We start from the raw sequence: 26,173 nt of genomic DNA on the forward strand, positions 1-26,173 counted from the left end.
TCTGGATCTGAAGCTCATACAGGTGGATTTAGCATCGGTATATTCTAGCTGGGTCTCAAACTTGTTCAGTTTCAGCTGCGTAGTGATGATTCATTTTTAGGGTAGATAATTTGACTGTTGGTAACCGTGGTGCTTTGCATACACTTTTTACTCTAAAATGGAAATTTGCAGAGAATAACTTGTGTTCGGTGTTGCTGTGCTCAGCAGACCAGTAAGTCTGCAAAACTAACCAACAATATTATAGACTGTAATATAAAGAAAATGGTAGGATCCTAGAATTTCATTCATAGTAAAACTCTTAATCACTTGAATTTTCCCCTCCTGATTCATGCTATTTGTGCACAAACCTGGAGGCTGTCTTAAATTATTTCATCTCCGATAAAAAGTTTGAGTACACTTAACATCAAAGAATCGCACTGTTTCTGCCCAGATAACTGTAGTTTTATAAAAGATGCAAACATAAAGAAAACAACATTGCAAGATACAGCAACTTCCTAGCCAAACATGCGTTGTCAATTGTAGACCATTATTTCTGTTCTCAGAATAAAAAATTAAATGCAATAAAATAATTCAGTACATAAATAGTCTTCTGTACCTATATTGGAATCCTTGGGGAGGGCTGTACTTTTCTCTGCTTTGGCTAACAGTCTGATATTTGTAGACCAGCAGAGGCATAAACAATACTTTATCACTGTAAACACTTACTTCCATGAAAACAAGGCGGCTTCTGCTTCCTTGGGCTGAAACTTTCTCACTTTGCAAATGTTTTTTGGCAGCTGTCTGTGGGCTGATGTTTGAAAACTTCTGTGCCCCCTCAAATATTTATTTTTAGACTGTTCTTTAGAAACTCTTGCCATCCATGATTAATACACCTTTCCCTTATTCCTAAATTTTGTTCCCTCTTTTGAATGTATTAGAACTTTTTTTTTTTAATTGACTCATCCTTAACATTTGGCAAGGTTCCACAAAATCGGTTAAATCAGGAATCTTTTTTGTTGCTACTCGGAGCATAGTATGTGAATATTCCTGTCCCTAATTGAGGCCGAGAGCTTAGTAGGATTTTTTTTTAAATGACATTGTTACGGATTGTAAATTTTTTTTATCCTTACGTGATGTAAGTGTAGAAACTTTTACTATGGGCTGTGTCCGTGTGGGCTTAAACACAACTATTGCTTGGGCTTTCCCCTAGGGGAAAATGATCTATTATGGGATTTCTTGTACCTTCATGTAGCTAATGTTAGAGACAGGGTACAGGACTAGATGCCCTCTGGTATGGCAATTTGTTATGATGCTGAACTAGCGGTTAAGGAACCAGGAGGCTGGTTGACCTGAAAGCAATCCTTAGGAGGACATATTAGAAGAGTATTGAAATGGTAAACAGGGCCACTGCTTGTAGGGGCCATGTTACATAGACTAGAGTCCTAGGTATGTAGGTCAGTATTGTTAGAGGTTTAAAAGTAGATAGTAATTGTATTTGTCTGTTTACCTATATCTTGTTAAAATTTTAACATGATCTAATTAGCTTGTAGGTGCTAAATTCCTGTCCCTGCCTATAATGTTGCATTGCTGTATTCCATTGATTCAGAGATCAAAAGGGGATATCATTTAAAGGATACTTGTGGTGTAATAGTATTGCCTTAATTTCTCTTTGAAATTTGTGATTCTGCATAGTAAAACTACCTGTGAACTGTTTGAATGATTAATTGCCTTATGCTAATGAATGCAACTAGTTACTAGTGTATGCCTAGGAAACAAAGGTTAGCTTCAGAGCATCAGTGTACATTACCTATTCTTCATCCAAGGAAGGCCTGCTGTGATCATTTGCTGTCAAGAGGCTTATCCACTGAGCTTCAAGCTATAAAGGAAGTTTCCGGCCTGATCCTTGCTATCTCAGATCTGCTTAACCTTTGACTTGGAAAGTCTAAACCTGTAAGACTGAGGTCTCCAGTCTGCTCTGCAATTTTCATGGAAGAATTTGAACAAACTCTGCACATGGACTGCCTATTGGACTATAACCTTTTAAATTGATTCCAAAATGATTTTTACAAATCAGCAGCCTCACCATCTCTGCTATGAAACTGACCTAAGGACTTTACTCATATCTGTATGTATAATGATCTTTAACCAGAGAAACTCTTTTTTTTCTTTATTAATAAATCTTAGATTTAGTTAATAAGGACTGGCAATAAGTGTGTATTTGGGTAAGATCTGAAATATTCACTGACCTGATGGGTAATGTGTCCGGGTCTCTTGGGGTTGGTCGATCTTTATATATAATAAGGTTTAACCCTCACTATATTAGACTTGGCTGTCTGGGTGGGAGCCAGAGGCTGGATTGCTTAAAGAGAACTGTGTCCTGGCTTCTCGGTAATCAGGAGGGCATTACAGAAGTTTTTTAGTTACTAGCTTGGTGAAACCTAATTATAGATTAAACCACCAGTTGCGGGGATCGTCTGCCCTATTCTTTGCAGTTTGCCCTGAATGAGCATTCTCAGTATAGCCCCTCCAGCAACCACAGTCAGAGACAGGATACTGGACTCTGGTATGGCAATTCATGGGTTAATTCATTTATTAGGCTTTGACATTGTAAGCCTGATTCTCCCCCCCACCCCACACCTGGCCACTGGTAATTTTACCTCATTATTTTTTCACACAAGTATCAAATGTTTCCTTAGCTTCTGCTGTTTACTTTACTTTCTTTATTTATCTAGGCCTTGATGACTGGTAGCATACCTGGCTTCATTGATGTTATCATGAACCTTAATTCTCCAGCACTCTTGGAAGACAACCTGATATGGCAGGCAAAAACAGCTGGGAAAAGAATAATCTTTTATGGTGACGACACTTGGGTTAAACTGTTTCCAAAGCATTTTGTGGAATATGATGGAACAACATCATTTTTTGTGTCAGATTATACTGAGGTAAGACGCTTTTACAAAGTCAAATTATAGATTGAGCGCACACATTTTTCAAACCTTTAGTGAATACTTTCTTCTCAAAAACCATTGGCCACGTTTTGGAGTATGCAAGACATTGGCTACTAATTGAAAACTGGACTGATATACCCTATTTTTAAAAAGTATTCACAGTATGAAACTAGGGATTTTGCTGTTCCCATGAATTTCATGTGGAAGGTGCTTGGATACTATAATCATGGGGGAGCAATAGAAAACCCTTAGTATAGCTGATGTTCATTTAAAAAAACAGTTTTTCCAGGCCTAATTAACTTGAAAAGAGTAAACATATGCCATTTCATTTGTTCATTAATGTGCAGGAGGTCTGTGAATAACTCCTCTTTAATATTCATGTGATTTACCCACAAAGCTTTGTCGTGGTGGGAGACTAGATCATTTTGTGGAATTTTAAACAAAGCTAGACATGTTCTCAGTCCACTCACCTATCCCATAGTACAAACCAATATTAAAAAGTCTGTTAGTATAGCTAGGATCTCTGATCATGCAGCTATCAAAAATATCCAGTTTTGTCTAGATTGTCATGTGCTCTAACATGGCTGTGTACTGGCATAGGAGGGATGAAGGGTTCCGTCCACTTGTGCAGTCCTGTAAAGGCTACCCATGTTGCAGCTTTGGGTGCTTAAGCAAGCCCAGGGGCTCCCTCCTCTGAGCAACTGTTTGCAGAAGGCCAGGGGTGTGGTAGCCAGCTGGCTGCATGGGGGAAGTGTACAGCTCCTACATGAGAGTGCTGCAAACTATTTTTCCCTGCACCCATTCCATTGCAATGCAGGAGCCCTGGGAGGAACTGTGGTTCTTAAACAAAGTGACTCTTTGTGCTCCTATGGGGCAGTGCAGTGGCAGATGTAAGCAGGATACTGCACCGGTTTGTTCCTTTTACATAAGCCGGTTTGTGCTAAACTCTCCATCTTGTTCTAAAGGATCATATTACAGTGGCAGGGATTGAACGATTTCGGGGTTGGAAGTCTGGGACCAGTAGGGTGACCAGACAGCAAGTGTGAAAAATCGGGACAGGTGGTGTGTGTGTGTGTGTGTGTGGGGGGGGGGGGTAATAGAAACCTATATAAGAAAAAGACCCAAAAATCGGGACTGTCCCTATAAAATCGGGACATCTGGTCACCCTAGGGACCAGTGGCAAAAGTGCAGTCACAGTGTTGAAGGTTTGATTTCTCACGAATCACCAACAACAGAAATTAATGCAGTTGAACATTAGAAAACAGGGTCTCCTGCCACACACCTATCACCTCTCCCCACACACATTGCCCTCTCCTGGCCAGTTGTCTATCTTTGCATCTTAAAAATCATGTAAGTCTAATTACTGTGTTCTGTTCCCCCACTTCATTTCTGACATGATTTTAGTGGCTTAAAGGACTACCAAAGCTAGAACCAGTGCTATATGCCATGCCAAATTTTTAATCCCATTGTATCGATAGTATTAGAAAGCATTGATTTTGTATAGCTCCTGTGGCTCGTGCGATTATTTTAGCAAAAAGGGAGGAGGGAAGTTAATCAAGTTTTGAAGTCACTTGTTTTCGTGTGTTGAATGTTACACTGGAAAAACGTCCACCATTTCAGTTAATATTTGGAAGTTGTGATTCCTTCTTCCAGTAAACCGTGAGACCGTTAGGTGGCTGCTGCCATAAGTATTTTCTATTTCCATGTTTGAAAAGCTAACTCTCTTCTTTTTTGTTAGGCCTACAGGAGTTAGTGGAAATTGTTCTTTCACCACTTAACTACATTAGATAGACATTGCTCCTCTAGAAACGTTGACATGATCTGAAGTTTTCAGTGTGTATTATTCCATTGTTACAAGGCCTTGATTGCTCAATAGACAAGTTAGTATTGAACTTTTGAAATGAGAAGAACTTAGAATGAATGTAAAACTCAAAATGGGCTGTCAAATTGAATAGAAAGTTTAAAAACTTGAAATTGTATCGAGAGTGAATAGGAAGGGAGGGGCTGGGCTCCTCCAATGAAAACCAGTAGAAGCACAAAAGAGTTAATATTAGACAGTACTCCCTACTGACCAGTAGGGAAGGAGATAGAGGTGAAAGACAGGGGAGTAAGGGAGGAAAATTAGTTAAAAGGTTAAACTGTTCTTTTTTTAAGAAAAGGAATGCCCTTTAGTGGCTTGACAGCCCTGTTTCCTTTGATTTTTATATATACATTCTTATCTGTTTTGGGGTCTCTTCAGCTGAAAGGGGTGAAGCGGGGGCCAAGACTTTTAAAACTGGGTACCTACAGTTAGGTTCCGGGCTTCAAGCTGATTGACACAGCAAATATGGTTTTCAAAATTGGTGAGCACCCTGCAGTTCTCACTTAACTTCTATGGAACTTGAACGTGTGGTGCCAAATGAAGCAACTTAATTTTCCTTTACTTGTAGTAGAATAGGAAGATGTGATTTTTCTAAAATGTTTTGCTTTCATCTACAAGGTCGATGATAACGTTACCAGGCATTTGGATAGTGTCTTAAAAAGAGAAGACTGGGATCTACTAATACTTCACTACCTAGGATTGGACCATATTGGTCATCTGACTGGACCAAACAGCCCTTTGGTGGGACCAAAGCTTTATGAAATGGATAACATCCTCAAGAAGATTCATACTTCACTCCTCTCAAAGGTGAAACACTTACTTCTGGACACAAATCTAATAGTGATAGACTAACACTGCTGTAATATTCCTGGAAGACTAAGGTGATAGTTATTTCAGTATACTTCAAATTGGAGTGTCTTACTCTCCAGGAAGTATGTAATGCTGTAGCAATATTTCCTGTTTTTAAAGATTTTACTTTCACAACTTTTATTAACAGATGTTCTTGAGTACACTGGCCAAGACTTTGAAAAGCAGATGCCTAAAGTTAGGTGCCTAAAGGCATATTTAGGCTCCTAAATATAACCTGCTTTTCAAAAGTGGTGGTGAGCACCCAGGAGCTGCTATTGAAGTCATAGGAAGAAAAGACTGTCAAAACTCTGCAGGATCAGGTCCTATTTTAAAATGTTCAAGCTATTACAATACTATACAAGCACAACCAATCAAATGTGATAAGGAGTATCGACCTAAATAACTTGAATTTAGGTGCAATGTATTTCCATTCTGCGATGCTAGCAATTGTGCGTATGTTTCAGATCAATGTTAACACACAAGAACACTCAGTTAAAGTTCAGCTATAACTAACACAGAGCTACAAAAATGAGGAAATGAAGTTAAAGCATCTAACAGAACTCCACTGAAAGCTGCTATTTTGCTACTAGAACCATCATGTGCTTGGACTCCTGGGGTTATTCTGTGCCAAAAAGTTAAAAATTCTGCGTACCATATTTTATTTGTCAAAATAACACTATCTTCATGCCAGTTTCACTCATTTTGGTAATTGATTTCAAAATCCCTGTCAGCAAGTATGTCTGTAACAATACAGACAACAAAAAAGATTCAGGAAATGTTTTTTGACAAATGGATTCCTTACTAGGCATCTTAATACAAAATTTTGAGTAATAATTCATTTAATCCACAATACAGAAATGTGTTTCCTGCACCCTTTGGAAGCAGTGAAAAGGCTTGGGGGAGTCAGGGGTAATGGAGGAGCTGAGGGAGAGGAAAATAATTGCTTGGGAAGGAGCCTGGGAGTGAACTTGGAGGGTTGTTCGGTGTGGGTGGGAGAAGTGTGGAACAGTTTGGGGTTTTTTTTGGGGGGGGAGGGGATTGTTCTAGAGTTGGGGGGCCTCCTCCATGCAGACCCTGGTTGACTCCTAGCCTCTCCCATTCAGTCAGGCACATCTGCCCCTGTCCCCATGTGTCTCTGCATCTCCACTCCCCATTCAGCCAGACATAGCTGCCTCTGCCCCCTTGTGGTCCTGCATCCTCACACCTATTTAGCCCCAGCTCAATGTTAGCCCCTCACTAGCTCCTGTGCTCCTGCCCCAGTCTGTCTCCCCACTAGCCCATCTGTGTGACCCATGCCCAGCAGCCTTGTGTGCCCTGGTCTGTCAGTCCACCCCACATGTTGTGCCTCCTCACCTGGCTCCGCAGGCAGGGCGCTGTGAGGAAGGCAGCCTCCCTCTCCACAACTGCTCTGGCCTGAGAGCCAGCTGCCTTCTCTTCTGGTGTTGCAGCAGCCCCTTGTAGGCAAAAGGTGCAACTACAGCATGATCCCTCTTGCAGCTTCCCTTTGCCTTCTTTTCAGAATCAATTATTCAGCAGGGGGAGGAGGAAATCTGTGGGGAACATTAATTCTGCGCTTGTGTAGTGGCGCAGAATTCCCCCAGTAGTACGTTACTGTAGACATACTGCAACCTTAACTCTGTCCCAGCAGGAATGCCAGTTTCCCAGCACTTCAACACCACCACCACCACAAATAGCTCTGCCTTCATCACCTCTATCCTTTCTGCACAGTTCTGGGGAATCACACTCCTTAATATATGGCGTGGGAGGGGAAAGTGGGTCCTGGAAAGCTGTTACCCTTACTGGGGCAGAGTTATGGTGGTGTATTGTCTGTGGTGAAGTTTGTTTCTAGGTGGAGGAACCGAGAGTATAAACGATTGAATGACTTGACTTCATTTCCTTGCTCTTATGCTTTTGTTGGTATGATGTGTAATGAAATTTGAACTGACAGTTTATGTATTTTCCAGTCTTAAGATTGAGAGGATCTCTAGCCAAAACAGTGTCTACTTTCACGGAGCCCAGGATTTTTGTGGAAGTGCGCAGCAAAAAAGTCAAAATCCTCAAAGCTACCTAGTTGGCTCAGGAGCTCCACTAAAATAAAAGGGACACTTTCACAAAGAATCCCTTCATCATGAAAGTAGCTGCTGCTTTGAAGATTTTCCTCTGTAACACAGCACAAATGCTCATGGACTAGAAAAACAATTTCCTTCCACTCTATAAGGCCCCTGTTTTAGGCAGAGGGCACAGCTGGAAGCATGTGACAAAAGCCAATATTATACTGCAAGCCTAATGTTCAAAAGTGCAGCTGATTTTTTTCTGAAAATGAAAGTTGTGTGTTCTACTTAGGTGTTTTTTTGTTGTTGTGTTTTTTGGTTGACTCCAAGGCTAGTAGTTTCGGAAAGGTTCTCCTCCACAGCAACGCCTCCGTTCACAAAGAACAGGACTAACTCCTGAGCTAGCTGATTACTCTGAAAATCCTCGTATTTGTTAGAGTAGCTATTGTTTTGTCTCGGATCCTTTTCTCTTTTGAAACCATTCATTTGGCTCAAGAGCTCCACACTTGATTTGGCCGACCAGTTTAATGAAATCCAGAATCATCAGCATGGTAGCTGTTGTTTTTAGGGTGACCAGACGTCCCGATATTTAGGCGTTTGTCCCACGTCCTGACGGACTTTTGGTGGGGACGCAATTTGTCCCGATATTTCGCACTCCTGGTGTGTTGGTTTTTTTTTTTTCCACCCCTCTGCCGGTGGGACTCCGTTGTTGTTTTTTTTTGCTCCACCGCCGGGACCCCGCCGCCCCCCATGTGTCCCAATATTTTCTTCTTCCCATCTGGTCACCCTAGTTGTTTTCAGGAAGATCATTATTTCCATGAAACGGAGTTTATTCAGGAATGGAGTTGCTGAACCTGAAGTATGGTTTCATGAAGAACATAACTTCTCAATGCAGTAGTTAATCCTTTGTTGAAAGTCTTCTAATGCTCACAAGTGCCCCTGAACTAGTAACATGCAGTTTGTGCGCACTGCTTTAGCCTTCAACTTTGGATGCAGGAAAAGTTACTGAGAGCATAAAATAAAGTAGTGTTACACTCTTTAATTGTTATAAAGATTTCTGCCTACAGCATCAAAGAGAAGTAGCTATTGTAAATCAAGTTTTCTGTTAGCACTTAAGGATTCAGTTATAAGGTTTTTTTTGGTAAATAGTATAACCCCAGAAAGACTCCCAAACTCCATATGTACAATTTTTCAGTTTTATGTTTATATTTTAAGCTAGAAGGACCCAAAAAATCCTGAGACTCAAAACAGACTTCTTAAGATCAATTTTTAATTGGTTAGAACTCAAGCATATTGATTTTCTCTAAGGTTTATCAAAATTCAAGCTTAGTTTAGTTTTTGGTGTGAAAGTATCTGCCCCACATTTTCATCAGAGCTTGAACTCCTATTTTCAGTGCAAGATAGAACACGACCTTCCATATGGTGTTGGAATGGCCTGGCATAATTCATTAATAGATAATCAATAGAGTTGTTAATATGCAAATATAACCCTAAAAGCTTTAGGACATTTTGAAAAATATAAAACTTATAAAACCACTTACTCAAACAGAGCAAGTATTGCATTTATCATTGGAGACTACAAATATACCATGTCTGATTTTTACATTAAAGACAAAATAACTTTTCTTCAGTTTTTATTTTAATTTATTAGCTGAACTCATTGGAGGGTTTCACTTAAACTCCCTCTGCTTCTCCCCTCCCACAACAAAAATAAATCGTGTCAGATATCTGCCTGAAGACATCTGAGTCATGAGTGAATGGAAAGAGGATATTGGAATGTAAATACCTTCTAAAAGTTCATTAGACTTCACCTTGATTTTAGGTTCTTGTCCTAATATACAATACATGATTAATATTGATGATTACTTGTTCTGCTAATTCAGTCTGAGTGTCCTTCAAATCTATTTAAATCCTGTTTTTTTTCTTACCAGGAGATACAGACTAGATTATATCATCTTTAATTCCTTTATGAACTCTTAAATCCTGATGGGGTACTCCTTGATTTTCTAGCAACATTGTCAAGAGGCTGACTAGACCTTGATCAGTTTTTCTCTTTTGGGAAAAAAAACAAACAACTTTAAGAATTGGGGTTTTTCCTCTGCTATCCTTGCTTTAAAACTTCAAAATGAAGGAGAAGAGTGGAAGCAGTGTCAAAATCCGGCATGCTGGCAGTGTACCTGTACTGCAGGCAGCAGTTGCTGAGTGCATCTCTGCTAATCTGCTCTGGAAGCAGAGCCATTTTAAAAACAAATTATTAGAGGAAATATTTTTATTAAAATGGTAAAAATAATAAAATTCTTCTGAAGCATGTGCATGTCTGATATTACTGAAGCCTTTTTTTTTCTGCGAGTTGCAGGAAGAAGAATCTTCTTTGCCCAACTTACTTATTGTGTGTGGTGATCATGGGATGTCCGAAACAGGCAGTCATGGAGGTTCCTCAGAGGAAGAAGTTCAGACACCTCTGCTATTTATCAGCTCTGCTTTTGAAAAGAGAAATGGTAAGTGTCACAGATCCAAGCGAGTCCTCCTTTCTGGCCACCCACTAGGACTGCTGTGAGTAGGGTCACCATATGTCTGGGTTTTCCCAGATATGACCTACCTCTTCTTTTGCTCCTCTGATCTCTGGCCAAGTGGATTTTTGAAATGTGAACAAGTGTCCATAATTTCTTCTTGCTCATCCTTTTTCCAACATTGATTCTGGTAGAACTGCAATTCCTGATGTGCCCTAATAGCAGCGTGCGTGTTTACTGGTTTACCACCCTTACTTCCGCGCTGCTGCTGGTGGCGGCGCTGCCTTCAGAGCTGGGCAACTGGAGAACGGCAGCTGTTGGCTGGGTGCTCAGTTTCCCCAGCTCCAGTTCATCCTCTGAGTCCCTTTATAGACTCCTGCTGGGGTCGCCTGCTTCTTTTGTTGTGCCTTTATGTAATTTTCCACAGCTCTCAAACCCCCTTCCCTTTCGACAAGGGGAAGAAGTGTCTTCCATCTAGAACAAACCCATTGTCCCAAGATGCTTTACTCTGAATAGACAATTGTTGAGTGCAGATCACTTACCATTATCTCTGGCCTAGTGAAGACATGACACAATCATGCTAATTTATGTAGGCTTTCCTTGACACGGTAACTTCATGATACAATTTCATAAAATATCCACACTTCAGAAGTGGTACAGACAGAACCCCCACTTTGTCACAGTAAGGATTGAAGAATTTCAGTCTCTTATTGTATTAAAAAAACCTATTCAGAACTGTACAATTGTAGGTGATTTTTAAACAGTCTTTTAGAATATGCTTTCATCTCTAGTTTAGTTCATAATGGCTCGAAACTTTCAGGTTCAAAGCTTTGTTATACATTGGTGTAGAGCGTTAAGTTACATAAGACACTTTCTCTTTACAGACAGTTTAACAAGGTTTTGCGTTAGTAGAGAAATAAACTGTAACACATTGGCCATGTGTGTTTACTATCCTTGGTGTGCATTGATGTCCTGCTAAAACATGACCTCTGTGTTTTAGCCTCTTAAGAAACAATCTGTTTTCCATGTGGCCATCACTTTAGGACTGGCTAACTTCCTAAAGGATTTAGGAGTCTATTAAAGGGGTCTTTTCTGAAGAGGTAGTCTGATTATTGGCCACTAGGAGACAAGATTGGAACTGAATTCCTGCTTGAAGTGAGTTCTGCCTAACCTTGCCTTTCCCTGAGAAGAACTTTTTCCTGCCCTTCTCTTGTGCCTCAGATCAGTGGTGGGGGAATAAATGTCCATTCCCGGTCTGAGTGGGAAGATTAAAGACTGGAGTGGTGGTGTTAGGGAGAGAAGTGGAGCTCTTGCTGTAGAGGGGCAAGAGGTTGAAATACTGACAATGTGGATGCTTGACTCCAATCCCCGAATGCAGAATGCTGAGCATGAGTGTAGTCATTCTATTGGTCACGTTTCTAATTGTACAGCACTAAAGGTTTTTCTGATTGACACTACATTCCATTGTGAAAAGTGCATTGATCCATAGTAAGAGGAAAAGGGAGGGAATGTCACAGTGGCTTGTTTGTGTTTATAAAGATATTTATTCTACAGTTTGCATAACTTTTAATTACCTTCAAACACTTTGTCCAAATAATCAATTAGATTAAGTTACAGTGAGATAAATTTGCTCTTCCATATCATTCTGTCCCTTGCTCCCTGGCCTCCCGCCACCCATTTGCTATGACAACTGACTTTCTTGCTTTTAAATCTTGCCCTCAGATACTTGGCTTAGTCCTCTTGCTGGAGGTTACTTCAGCACAGCTGATGCACTTCCATCTGCAGAGCTGGAGTCCAGCTGATGCACTCAACACTGTGTCAACAGGGGCAGTTAGGTTGCTTTCAGATATTGAACTAACCAAATCAAGAGCTGGTTGTTGCTCCCAGTTACATTTGATCAATGTCAGCGGCATGACACCTTGAAGAGTCTTGTGAAATTATGGCATTTTGTCCCTTGATATTTGTGTTACTAATAGTGAGCCTTGCAACTCGTATGTGGCTTTCCCTTGCTATCCGTTTTCTCTCGAGTTGGAATTTTAGTCACTCTTTTTAAATGGTCTTACTCTTGCAAACGAGCAAATAATTCAGGCTATGTTTACTTTGGTAGATCTGGTTTATGCAAATGGGGTAATCCTACTGGCAGTTATCTTTGAATTAGTGTACTGGTCAAGTATTACTTGTGTAACCTATTAGGGAGATGCAAATCCCAATTGTTACTAAATAAGTCTGGTATAATCTACATAGCAACCAGTTGTTACCAATCAAGTATACCAGTGGGTAACTTTTTGTCTTTAATGACATTCTGAAAGTTGCTGAGACTAGCGTGCAAGGATTACATGAAAGAAGATTTAAGGATTGTAGGTGGCATTTTGAATGAGCATGGGAACAAATAGGAACCGTCTGTGACATTCTGCTTAGGATTCCCAGCACTGTAAGCCACTGTTATCCCTCTGTCTCCGCAAATGAGAGCTTTGTTGCTGCTAAACTATGCATCAGGCCCCTACCCAGCAGCCTGTCTGCCTTGCCAGCAAACTCCTCAAGGCTTTGCCAGTTTAAATCTTGCCTTACAGGTAACAATCTGTGAACATGAGTTCCCCAGAGATGTCTCCCTGCAGTGTCCGTTCTCCCTTGCTGGACACCCACAGAAATTGTTTCCTGCTTCCAGACACATCAGTCTGTTAGGTTTTGCCGACGTAAGTGGAAGTGTAGACATGGCCTCTGTTCCTCATGAATAAACTTTTTTTTAGTTTTACTACAGACCATCTCAGCGCTGTTATATTGAAGTACGTGAGAGTCTTCAGCAAACCTATGTCGCTCAGGGGTGTGAGAAAAGCACCCCCCCCAGCAACATACGTTTTGCTAGCATAAGTGCTCGTATGCACAGCATTATGTTGGTTGGAGACGCTTTCCTGCCTACATAGCTACCATCTCTCATTTAGGTGGTTTTATTATGTCGACGGGAGAGCTCTCTCCTGTAGGCATAGTGCAGCTACACGAGTGGCTTTACAGTGGCACAACTGTATCATAGAATCATAGAATCATAGAATATCAGAGTTGGAAGGGACCTCAAGAGGTCATCTAGTCCAACCCCCTGCTCAAAGCAGGACCAATTCCCAGCTAAATCATCCCAGCCAGGGCTTTGTCAAGCCGGGCCTTAAAAACCTCCAAGGAAGGAGACTCCACCACCTCCCTAGGTAACGCATTCCAGTGTTTCACCACCCTCCTAGTGAAATAGTTTCTCCTGATATCCAACCTGGACCTCCCCCACCGCAACTTGAGACCATTGCTCCTTGTTCTGTCATCTGCCACCACTGAGAACAGCCGAGCTCCATCCTCTTTGGAACCCCCCTTCAGGTAGTTGAAGGCTGCTATCAAATCCCCCCTCATTCTTCTCTTCTGGAGACTAAACAATCCCAGTTCTCTCAGCCTCTCCTCATAAGTCATGTGCTCCAGACCCCTAATCATTTTTGTTGCCCTCCGCTGGACTCTTTCCAATTTTTCCACATCCTTCTTGTAGTGTGGGGACCAAAACTGGACACAGTATTCCAGATGAGGCCTCACCAATGTCGAATAAAGGGGAACGATCACGTTCCTCGATCTGCTGGCAATGCCCCTACTTATACAGCCCAAAATGCCGTTAGCCTTCTTGGCAACAAGAGCACACTGTTGACTCATATCCAGCTTCTCGTCCACTGTGACCCCTAGGTCCTTTTCAGCAGAACTGCTACCTAGCCATTCGGTCCCTAGTCTGTAGCAGTGCATGGGATTCTTCCGTCCTAAGTGCAGGACTCTGCACTTGTCCTTGTTGAACCTCATCAGGTTTTTTTCTGCCCAATCCTCTAATTTGTCTAGGTCCCTCTGTATCCGATCCCTACCCTCTAGTGTATCTACCACGCCTCCTAGTTTAGTGTCATCTGCAAACTTGCTGAGAGTGCAGTCCACACCATCCTCCAGATCATTAATAAAGATATTAAACAAAACCGGCCCCAGGACCGACCCTTGGGGCACTCCACTTGAAACCGGCTGCCAACTAGACATGGAGCCATTGATCACTACCCGTTGAGCCCGACGATCTAGCCAGCTTTCTATCCACCTTACAGTCCATTCATCCAGCCCATACTTCTTTAACTTGGTGGCAAGAATACTGTGGGAGACAGTATCAAAAGCTTTGCTAAAGTCAAGAAATAACACATCCACTGCTTTCCCCTCATCCACAGAGCCAGTTATCTCATCATAGAAGGCAATTAGGTTAGTCAGGCACGACTTCCCCTTCGTGAATCCATGCTGACTGTTCCTGATCACTTTCCTTTCCTCTAAATGTTTCATAATTGATTCCTTGAGGACCTGCTCCATAATTTTTCCAGGGACTGAGGTGAGGCTGACTGGCCTGTAGTTCCCCGGATCCTCCTTCTTCCCTTTTTTAAAGATGGGCACTACATTAGCCTTTTTCCAGTCATCTGGGACCTCCCCCGATCGCCATGAGTTTTCAAAAATAATGGCTAATGGCTCTGCAATCTCACCCGCCAACTCCTTTAGCACCCTCGGATGCAGCGCATCCGGCCCCATGGACTTGTGCACGTCCAGTTTTTCTAAATAGTCCCGAACCACTTCTTTCTCCACAGAGGGCTGGTCACCTTCTCCCCATGCTGTACTGCCCAGTGCAGCAATCTGGGAGCTGACCTTGTGCGTGAAGACAGAGGCAAAAAAATCATTGAGTACATTAGCTTTTTCCACATCCTCGGTCACTAGGTTGCCTCCCTCATTCAGTAAGGGGCCCACACTTTCCTTGATTTTCTTCTTGTTGCTAACATACCTGAAGAAACCCTTCTTGTTACTCTTAACATCTCTTGCTAACTGCAACTCCAAGTGTGATTTGGCCTTCCTGATTTCACTCCTGCACGCCTGAGCAATATCGATACAGCTGTGCTGCTGTAAACTTGCTAGTGTAGACATGACCAGAGATTTAAGTGATTCTAAGCAAGAATAAGAGACAGTTATGGTTACAAACAAAACATGTTTTCAGTCACTGAAACTTAATTTTAGCCAGTTACAATCTTTACGCAAGCAGGTTTCTCACTTAGATCAAGTTACCAGCAGCTCCTGCCTTTCAGGCCAAGAGAATCCCCTGTTCATATGCTCAGAGGGTTCGGTTCCCTATGTCTTCTAAGTCGTAGCTAACTCCAATGGCTTTTTGCTCCCTTGTATTTTCCAAAGTCCATTCTCTTTGTCTTAAGACTCAGGGTGATCTGCTGGGAAGCAGGATTCAGACTCTGGGGTCCCCAAGTGTGCGAACTAAGCTGATTTCACATCCTCCTCATAATTTGCTCCTCTTCTAGGTTTGATTACTTTGTTTACCTTCTGTGTAATTGTCCTCTCATTGTTCTCTGCCTGTAAACCCTCTGGTCAAAGTCCCTCTGTCTAGGGCAGGCTGGGTTTATGGATTGCTTTCCAAACACGTTTTAAGAACCTGTTTCCAGTGCATGCCTATGACTCTTTGTATGCAACTCACAATGATTTCCACGACCAGCGTTTCACTGGTTTACATATGATACCTTACATGGTACCCTTTAGATTAGGAGTGGGAAAACTTTTTGGCCTGAGGGCCACATCCGGGTTCTGAAATTGTATGGAGTGCCGGGTAGGGAAGGCTGTGCCTCCCCGAACAGCCTGGCCCCTGCCCCCTATCTGCCCCCTCCCATTTCCCCTCCCCGACTGCCCCCCTCAGAACCTCCGACCCATCTAACCCCCCCGTTCCTTGTCCCCTGACCGCCCTTCTGAGACCCCACCCCCATCCAACCCCTCCTGCTCCCATTTCCCCTGACTGCCGTGACCCCTATCTACACCCCTGCCCCCCCCAGGACTCCCATGCCTATCCAACCCTTGCTGTCCCCCCCACTCCTTGAACCTCCACCCCATCCAACTGCTCCCTGTCCCCTGACTGCCCCCTGGGACCTTCTGCCCCTTATCCAATCCCCCCGCTCCCTGCCCCCCTTACCATGCCGCTCAGAGCCCGGCCGTAGTAGGGTGACCAGACGTCCCGATATTTAGCCGTTTGTCCCACGTCCCGGCGGGATTCTTCCCACTCTCCCCCTCCCCCCCATGTGTCCCGATATTTTCTTCATCCCATCTGGTCACCCTGGGCCGGAGCCAGCCTCATCGCCATGCTGCTCGGCGGGAGCTCGCAGCCCCAGCACCCAGAGCGCTGGCAGCACAGCGAGCTGAGGCTGTGAGGGAGAGGAGACGGGAGGGGCTGGGGGCTAGCCTCCCCGGCTGGGAGCTCAAGGGCCGGGGAGGACGGTCCTGTGGGCCGTAGTTTGCCCTCCTCTGCTTTAGATACATACTATGGCAACAGTGTGTTGGGGACACTGTGTGTGTCAGGCCTGATATAAGTTGCAGTATGGTGGACCCTCTGCCAGTTGGCGTTAAGGGGCTCTTAGGGTCACGCCATCAAAGCAAGACTAAAAATGAGATGAGAACTTCTAATGCTCTTACAAGGAGCTATCAGAGTAATAGATACTGTAGTGATCTTTTTTCAGGAAGTGTATTTATTTATAGCAAGACCCATCTTGGCTATTCTTGTATACACAAGCACTTCAGGTATCTTTTAAAATGCTGTCGTGTAGCTTGCAAGGCGCACACAAGGAAACACTGCTAGTTTTCCAAAAAGTCAGAGCCTGACACAGCAAGCGTTTAAGCTCATATGTACGCACACAGTAGCACTTACGTGAGTGAAGTTATTCATGTGTTGAAAGGTCTATGGGATTGGCCTTGAGGCCCTAATCCTGCAAGCTGCAGCACGTGATGGTCCCCTGTGCAAAGCCTCATTGAAATCATTAGGCCTGCTTATGTGGAATAGCAGAATTGCAGCCTTAGTTCCTCCTGTTTAAATCTCTTGTGCTTTTTGCCTAGCATGTTAGAGTCCAGATATTAAGTCAGTCTTTGGGTGTCATCTCAATACAGATAAGTTTCAAGAAAACGATGAATATACATTATTTCAAATTATTAGTCACAGAATTTTTTAAATCAGAGAATAGTTCACAGTGTACACGTCAGTGAATGTCACCTCCAACTTCGTTAGTGTTTTATATAGTACAGGGATTGTCATGCACTTTCATAATGTGGACCACAACTTAGTTCAAAGACGGTTTCATGGACCACCCTGTCCTATTCATAATTACATGCATGCTTGCTAAAACTACAATAATTACTAATGTGGAAGAGTAACGTTACGTAAGAATTTAATAACACGTTTGCTGTCCTCTGTTGCGGTGCAGTAGCTGGAAAGGAAGAGGAGCTAGACTGTGACCAACGTCTTTTTTTTTTAAGCAGACCCTGGTTTGGGAACACATCTGATCTAGTACATGAGCACATTCGAAGACTACCCAAGCTTGCAGCTCCACCTTCCAAATCAGAATAATTTTGTAATATAAGTATTCTCCTTCTTCTTCTAGGCCCTTTAAAACAGCCAGAACTTGTGCAACAGACGGACTTAGCTGCTACGTTGGCAATAGGTCTTGGCCTGCCAATTTCAAGAAACAGTGTTGGGAATATTATACTCTCCATTATAGAAGGGAAAACAATGAGAGAACAACTAAGGTTCTTGCATTTAAATGGGTTCCAGCTTAGTAGACTACTTCAGGAGAACATGCCTACATATGAAAAAGGTAAGTCAATTAAAGTTATTTTTCTGGTATCCAGCAGTGTCCTGTTTCTCTGTCAGCAGGAGACACTTAAACTTCAATTTGGGGTTTTTAGGAACAAGAACACAACTCACCAGTACAAACTGATAGGTCAGTCCAGGTGAGTTCTGAGAACAGTACCTGCTAAATTAAGCATATTAGTCTTTGTTATTGCATGCCGTTTTAAATTAAGGTTCATAGATATGGGGTCAAGCTGCTAACCCAAGGGCAAGAGACATGATCAAATAAAGTAGGCATCTCACATAAATTCAGATGTGACTGAAGTTCTATATGTAAATCCACGAATGAGGCACTCTGTGCGGGGGCTACTTACTTCCATGTAGTTAAAGAAATAATACCAAACTTTACTATGTTAGTGTTATGAGAGCACATGTTTCTCAATGGAGAAACATTAAATAAATTAGTAGCTCAGAATATATAGAGGCCTCATTCATCACTGTCAAAGCCAGCATAGAAATCTGTTGCTTGCTACCAGCACCTAGGGTTATTTAAGAAGAGACTGTTCTCCTAGCAGAAGGGAGAAAACTAAAGCTGTCAAAGAAATTTAGATTTCCACTCCTCCCACCAACAAAATCCCCAGCATATCAAAGGCAAAGGGAGCATTTGTGTAAGAGACATTATAATTTTTGAACAAGATGCCTCCTTTTGGTCTACCCTCTGCACTCAGTCTTAAGAAATGGCAGATGGTCACAAGTTATGTGTATATATACTCGTTCATGGACAAAAAGGTAGTCAGTGCCCAGTACAGAGAAACAGACCCCATGCATAACTCGCTAGCTATTGGAAAGGATTCAAACACAGCAGTTCAAAATCCAGAACTTTTTGAATCTACTGCAGAGAATTGCTGACTTGGGGTCAAAACAGGCATGACTCTGGCCATAATTATACCATCATGGTAAAGATTTGCAAAGAACAAAAACCTCTTAGTATCAATGATCATCTGTAACCAGTTATCCCCAGTGAATAGCTGGTGCTATGCAATCTCCTGAATGGGATTTCTCAATGTGCTTGCAGAAATTCCTCCAGAGGCAATGCAAAATTAAGTGTCATTCGTGGATCACATCCAAACGGGTCTTTGTGGGCAGGCAAGTACAAATGTGCTGAAAGCCAGTCCAGTTTTCACTCTCAGCCAATCATGCACACTCACTATGGAAACATCCTGAAGGGAGGAGAGCATACCTAGAGGGTGAATTCCCCAAATCGAAGTACTTATCCCTTCAGCTTACTTGGACAGCTCTATCAATTGCATGTTTTGGAAAAAGAAAACATAGACATGGCCATGTGGGGTCAGACCAGTGGTTCATAGTCCAGTATCGTGTCTGACAGTGGCCAATAAAGGTGCAAGAGACCCTGTAGTGAGCAGTTATGACATAACATTCCCTTTGGGCAAGTTTCCTCCTACCTCCTGTTAGAGGTTGGCTTCCGAGCTGAAGCACAAGTATCTCTTCCTCCCAAACCTGGGAGTAACCAGGGGTCAAAGCTTCTCTGTGGCAATGGATATTATGCCCCAGGCAGAGAAAGAGATAATGTGTTTCAGGACCATTCGTACAGGATATAGAAAAGAATTAGTCTTTCTCCTACTTCTCCACTGGTCCAGAAGGCATTTCTGTGAACTTCATAGACAGCCCGTGACATCTCCAGGAAAGACTAGACTTTTTATAGCAGGGACCCCATTTCATTAGGACCTGGACCACCTATAATTAACAGCCTGTATCTTTGTACAGTGCTGTTTGTTGTACAGCAATGGGTCCTACAACTAAGCACCATAACAAAGTGGGTAGCTGCCCTTGCTGCTATTAGAGCTTGAGAAACCTTTATGCTCAAGGTAAATTCTTCTTTCCATAATTCCTGGAAAACAGTTATCCCATTTTGTTTCACTCCTTAGCACACCTTTAGAAGCGGTGGCATAAATGGGCACTCCAAGAGCAATAAAAAATCTCAAGCATATGAAGTGAACACACCAATTGTTCCTTGTTCATCTCATTCCAACCAAAATGCCAGGCCTTAAGGCCTCAAAGTTGCACCAGGCAAGATGTAAAATCTTGCACCAGTTTACATGCTAAGTATCTGGGATACCATTCATGGAGGTTTTCAAGATACCTGACAGTGTAGGAGACAAATCTGAAGCTCATCAGAGGAAGTCTTGCAATTTAGGCTTCCATTCCTCTATACAAGCCTCCTTTGGTAGAAAAAGGTGTGACTGTATTGGATCTCACATACTTGTTTAAAATTACAAGGATTTGCTTTTTAGTGGCAACTTCTGTTTCTGCTGATAATTCTACCATAATAACGAAGTCTGCTTTATCCTTTATCCCTATGTCTGTGAATCACTGCTCACTACTTCCCACTTGTGATGATGAATGAGAAGAGAAGCTGTGCAGCAGAATGAGAAATTTCTTGCCTGCTAATTTCCTTTCTCTTAGCAGATTCTCTTCTCATTCAGCCCACTATGGTAGTCTGGTAAATGACTGGAATACAAAATAATTTTTTTTCTCTAAAGAGAGACTTGAAGGCAATTTATATATTTAGGTTAGTTAATGTAATTTCAAGTTGTCTGAATGCTAATAGGTTGCTGGAGGGCTTCTACAGGTTTTAAAAAATTCTTCTAGTGGCCTGAGTTGAACAGCAGGGCTTAGATCATAAGAACGGCCCTACTGGGTCAGACCCAGGGTCCATCTAGCCCAATATCCTGTCTTCCGACAGTGGTCAGTGCAAGGTGCCCCAGAGGGAATGAACAGAACAGATAATCATCAAGGGATCCATTCCCTGTCGCCCATTCCCAGCTTCTGGCAACTGGAGCCTTGAGTACCAGTTGGATCGCGTCTGAATTCTACAGAGGAGATGCATTACTTATTTGTGATGGAGAAGCTGCTAACCAAAAATTAATAGGGATAAGAAACTTTTTATTCAAGGAGGAGATTGGTTGTGAGTTGAAGTTTGCAAACACTGTGTTTTGGCCAGTTAAAAACTATGATGCCTTGAGTAATTTCAGATGATGGATATAAATATAAAGTAACACATTTTTCTAAAAGTAGTCTGAACTTTTCTTGTCCCTTGAGTCCAAAAGCAGTAGGATCTTTTGAAGGGGAAAATGATCAAGGAGTAACTGAGGCTAAGGTGGTGAACTGAAAAAAAAATCTGTCCAGTGTGTAGCGTCAGCAATAAATGTATTAAATATGATGCTTGGGTGCCTGAAAAAAGGTAGGTGTGTGTGTATATATGTACGTATATCATCGGGAATCCCTCGAAGTTGAGGATGATTGTCTTTCATGGATTGTCCATTTCAAATGATGTGTGGACCCGTTGATGACTGATAAGGCCTATTCTGGAGCTGTAGACTCTGCCACATTGCAGACGTGTTTCCGAGCAGGGCGGGTGACCTTGGGGTATTAGTTCGGGCCATACCACGCACTTTCTCACTTCTGTTCTTCCGTTACATGTAGTCACATCTGATTTTCAAAGTGCTGAGTTCCCTGTCTCAAGCAGTTCCTCCATTGTTGTTGGTCCTGGGTTATAAATTCCCACAAGTTGACGTTAATGTTGAATTTCCTCCTATTAGCCTTGAGGACATCCCTGTAACATTTTTTCTGCCCTCCTCTGAGGTTTTTCTGCCTTGGCTGAGTTGAGAGTAGAAGACTTGTTTTGGCAGTCTGGAATCAGGCATCCTGACAATGTAGCTTGCACAGTGAAGTTGATAATAAATAATAATGGCCTCAATGCTCGTAATATTAGCTTGCGAGAGGACGCTGATGTTAGTGTGTCTATCATCCCATTTGATTGCAGAATGTTATGCATACAGCATTGATACTTCTCCAGCGCCTTAAGATGTGTCATGTATGTTGTTCACCTTTCAGCCCCATACTGTAGGGTGGAGATCACAACCATTTTACAGACCACGAGTTTGGCTTTGGTTCTGATGTCGCAATCTTCAAACACCTTCTTTCTCAAATGACCAAGAGCTTGGCTTGCACATTTGAGATGATACTGGATTTCTTCATCAATATCATACCAATGTCTGTGAGAGATGGATTCCAAGATATGGGAAGTGTGCAACATTCCCTAGAGGGTTGTTGTGGATCTGTATTGCTGGTGCTGGGAATTGTGCACCGGAAGCTTGCTGATGGAGGACCTTTATCTTCTGGATGTTAAGTGCCAGTCCCATTTTCTGATATGCTTCAGCAAAGATGTTGATGATGGCTTGAAGATCTGTTTCCGAGTGAGCACGCACTACAGTGTTGTCAGCATACCGAAGCTCGATGACTGAAGTTGGTGATGTTTTGATTCTGGATTGGAAGCGGCCAAAGTTCAACAGTTTTCCATCCATTCAGTAGATTAGCTGCAGTCCTACCAGTATCTTATGAGTGATCAAATAAAGCATTGCAGCAAGGAAGATGGAGAAGAACGTCGGGGCAGTGACACAGCCCTGATAAACGCCTGTCTTAATCTTAAAAGGAAGCCGTAGTAGATGCATTACAGAGGATGACCGTTTGTGTGTCATCATGAAGGAGTCGAAGAATGGTGACAAATTTTGGTGGACATCCATACCTCAGAAGGCTTTTCCACAACACTTCTCTGTTAATGGAGTCAAGGCTTTTGTCAGGTCAATGAACGCCTGGATAGTGGTCTGTGGTGGTCTCTACATTTTTCCTGCAGCTGGCAAGCTATGAGGATCATGTCAATAATGCCTCTAGATGGTCTAAACCCACACTGAGATTCAGGAAGAATGTCTTCTGCAAGAGAGAAGAGGCCGGTTCAGGAGAAGTCTTGCAAGTCTTTCCTGCAGTTGCTAACAGAGAAATTCATCTATAATTTCCACAGTCAGATTCATCTCCTTTTTTGAAAATTGTCACAATCATAGCATCTCTAAATGCAAATGGGATTTTCTCATGGTTCCAGATTTTCAAAGCAAGATTGTGTAGCTGTGAGGTGAGTTCCTCTCCCCCCGCTTGTAAATTTCTGTAGCGATTCTATCAACTCCAGGTGCCTTGTTGTTCTTCATCTGATTAATAGCTCTGCACACTTCTTCCAGGGTTGGAGGTATTCCAAATTCATCTCTGATCGGGTGTTGTGGGATGAAGGAGAAGACACTTTCATCAACAGCAGAATCCTGATTGAGGAGATCTTTGAAGTGTTGCTTCCAGTGTGCGTTGATGGCTTCCATTTTTTTGATCAACTCCCTTCCATCTTTAGATCTCGGGGGGGGTTGGCCTCGGATGCATGGGCCATAAATGGTTTAAACAGCATTAAAGAAGCCATGCATATCATGGGTTTCAGCGAGAAGTTGAAGCTCATTTGATTTATCCAGCTACCATCTGTTCTTCATGTCATTAATTTTTTTGGAACTCTACCTTTGCTTGTTGGTGAACTGACTTCTTTTGCACAGAGTTGCTGCTGTTCTGCCAGACACAAAAGGTCTTGTTTATGATCTGTTTGTAGAATAATATGCCGTCAGCTGCAGTACTGTGTTCTACGTTGGTTATTTCATCTTAAAGACAAATGAAAACGAAAAGTGTGTCATCTTCACATTTTCTTTGGAAGAAGCCATAGTGAGATGGCTGTGGGGGGTAGGGGTACAGAGACATAGTCAGTCTTGCACTAACAGGAAGAGTACATAAGTGTTCTCTATCTTCATCTATATTACATCATACAAATTTAATGCACAATATAGGGAAAGTAGATTAGGAACTTACTTTGCTCATAAAATTATATTGAAAGGTGGCACAAAAAACATTCTGACAGCTCTACTTTGTTGTAAGAGCATAGGTATCTGAATAACTTGTTGAAGGACAAAGGAGTCTTCAAGCTAAAAATCAATTTTCTGGTACATTAAAGTTAAACGTTAAATGAAAATTCTGAAACTGAACTGGGGAGTTCATCACTTTGAGGGGAAGAGTTAATAGAAACTGACATAGGAGCAATGGAGTGGCTTCTTTTGGAAGAGGGGAGCCCAGACAGTTGATAGAGAGGACTCTGAAAATGCAGTGTCAAGATGGGAAGAAAGAGGAGAGCCTGGAAGGAGTTTAGCTAGACATAAACATGTGGTTTGGAGTGAGTGAGTTCCTGAACTGAAAGATGACAGCTGTGGGTTGATGGTACACATGAATGCTCACTTCCCAAAGTGTGCATGTTACGAATGACATGCAAGTTGGTTGTTTCTGTACAATGTAAATAACTGTGGGGGAGTGAACTATTTTGCAAAAATACTAGCTTGCTTAAAGCACGATTGCATTTGCTGCAGTGATGAGTTACATTTTAGGCCTAAAACTAAAAGGAAACTCTTCAGTTAATGTCTAATATTGACTTTGTTTTAGGAATGTGGATTAAATGAAAACACAAGGGGGGGGGGAGGGATAGCTCAGTGTTTGAGCATTGGCCTGCGAAACCCAGGGTTGTGAGTTCAGTCCTTGAGGGGGCCACTTAAGGATCTGGGGCAAAAATCTGTCTGGGGATTGGTCCTGCTTTGAGCAGGGGGTTGGACTAGATGATCTCCTGAGGTCCCTTCCAACCCTGATATTCTATGATTTTACGATTCCTAATGGAGTCAAACAATGGTGAAATTGAAGCCACTTTTTATTCTCCGATCCCCTTCTTAGATCTGTCCGGTTTACAATTGGTGCTGGTTGTCACTGGGCCCAAGGAGGAGTTTTGGTAGTTTGATATCAGCCAGATGCCAGGGAAGCCCAGCCATTCTTGTGTCGTAGTCTGAGCGGAAGCCAGGTGTAAAGGATGCTAACATAGCTCTGTGCCGACAAAATATTCCCCTGTGCTTGGGGAATCCATAGAATCAAGAGACTGGAAGGGACCCCGAGAGGTCATCTAGTCCAATCCCCTGCACTCATGGCAGACTAAGTATTGTCTAGACCATCCCTGACAGGTGTTTGTCTAACGTGCTCTTAAAAATCTCCAATGACAGAGATTCCACAACCTCCCTAGGCAATTTATCCCAATGCTTAACCACCCTGACAGTTAGGAAGTTTTTCCTAATGTCCAGCCTAAACCTTCCTTCCTGCAATTTAAACACATCGCTTCTTGTCCTGTCCTCAGAGGTTAACAAGAACAATTTACCTCCCTCCTCCTTGTAACAACCTTTCATGTACTTAAAAACTGTTATCGTGTCCCCTCTTGATCTTCTCTTCTCCAGACAAACCAAACCCAGTTTTTTCAGTCTTCTCTCAGAGGTCATGTTTTCTAGCCCTTTAATCATTTTTGTTGCTCTTTTCTGGATTTTCTCCAATTTGTTTACATCTTTCCTGAAATTTGGCACCCAGAATTGACACACTACTCCAGTTGAGGGGCCTAATCAGCATGAAGTAGAGCGGATGAATTACCTCTGGTGTCTTTGCTTTCAACACTCCTGCTAATACATCCCAGAATGTTTGCTTTTTTTGCAACACTGTTACACTGCTGACTCCTATTTAGCTTGTGATCTACTATGACTCCCAGATCCCTTTCCGCAGTACTCCTTCCTAGGCAGTCCTTTCCCATTTTGTATGAAGACTCTTGTCACTGGGGCAGCTGGTTTTGAGGCAGCTTTTGACCATTGGAGCAGTACAAAGCCACCTAATGTAATGGAAGATGTGGTCATTGAGTGGCCACATGCACCCGGTATGCACAGATCATCTTGGCCTAGATTCCAGGAAGACTTTGTTCCTCCCTGAATCAAAAGGCCTCTTTTCTTCAACTCAGAGGCTAAAAGGCTTGTGTCCTTAATGAGGCCCAGCTGTCAGCCCCTCCCTCCCAACTGACAGCTTATGAACTTCCCTGGAGGACAGATAATTCAAGTTTTGTCCAGGGAAATTCACTAGCCCCTTCCTCCCATTTTTGGCTGAGGTTTTACATGGATTTCCATTAGTGTGTGTCACTGAAGTGAGTTTTAAGTGTGGATTTGTGTTGAGTGAGCAGGCCTCACTCCAGGGGCAGGATGGATCTAAAGACATAAGCAATAACATGGAAAAGGAAGAGGAGAATGGAAGAAAAGAGCATGATGAGAAAGGACTCTCAGGGTGGAGAGAGTGGGAAGAAATGAGAGCTAAAGATTAATCCTCCCCCTTTTTAAGTTAAATAACACTTTGAAATTCTTTCCTATGATTTATACCATAAAATAGTGTTACATAATTATCTCATGGAACTTGGTCAAAAGCTTGTTTTATATTATTCTTTGAGGTCCTTGATGTTTCAATGGAAATACAAATGCATTACGTAATGTTACTTCAGTTACTGTAGGAGAGCAATCTTCCTACTGTCAGAAAATGAAATGTCCTAGGGAGCTTGTATG

At 42.4% G+C, this 26,173-nt stretch overlaps 1 protein-coding gene across 2 annotated transcripts in view; it reads left to right on the plus strand.

The window, feature by feature from the left end:
• PIGG (phosphatidylinositol glycan anchor biosynthesis class G (EMM blood group)) overlaps positions 1–26,173 on the plus strand; it is a 115,627-nt gene that overhangs the window by 14,452 nt on the left and 75,002 nt on the right. For both annotated transcript variants that reach the window (XM_065549804.1, XM_008172663.4), the window contains exons 3-6: positions 2,712–2,921; positions 5,407–5,595; positions 10,045–10,186; positions 17,650–17,862. In XM_065549804.1, the coding sequence (XP_065405876.1) occupies positions 2,712–2,921; positions 5,407–5,595; positions 10,045–10,186; positions 17,650–17,862 (754 nt within the window). The remainder of the gene's footprint in view (positions 1–2,711; positions 2,922–5,406; positions 5,596–10,044; positions 10,187–17,649; positions 17,863–26,173) is intronic.

The sequence above is a fragment of the Chrysemys picta genome, chromosome 6, assembly GCF_011386835.1.
Source record: "Chrysemys picta bellii isolate R12L10 chromosome 6, ASM1138683v2, whole genome shotgun sequence".
Classification (NCBI taxonomy): Eukaryota; Metazoa; Chordata; order Testudines; family Emydidae; genus Chrysemys; species Chrysemys picta.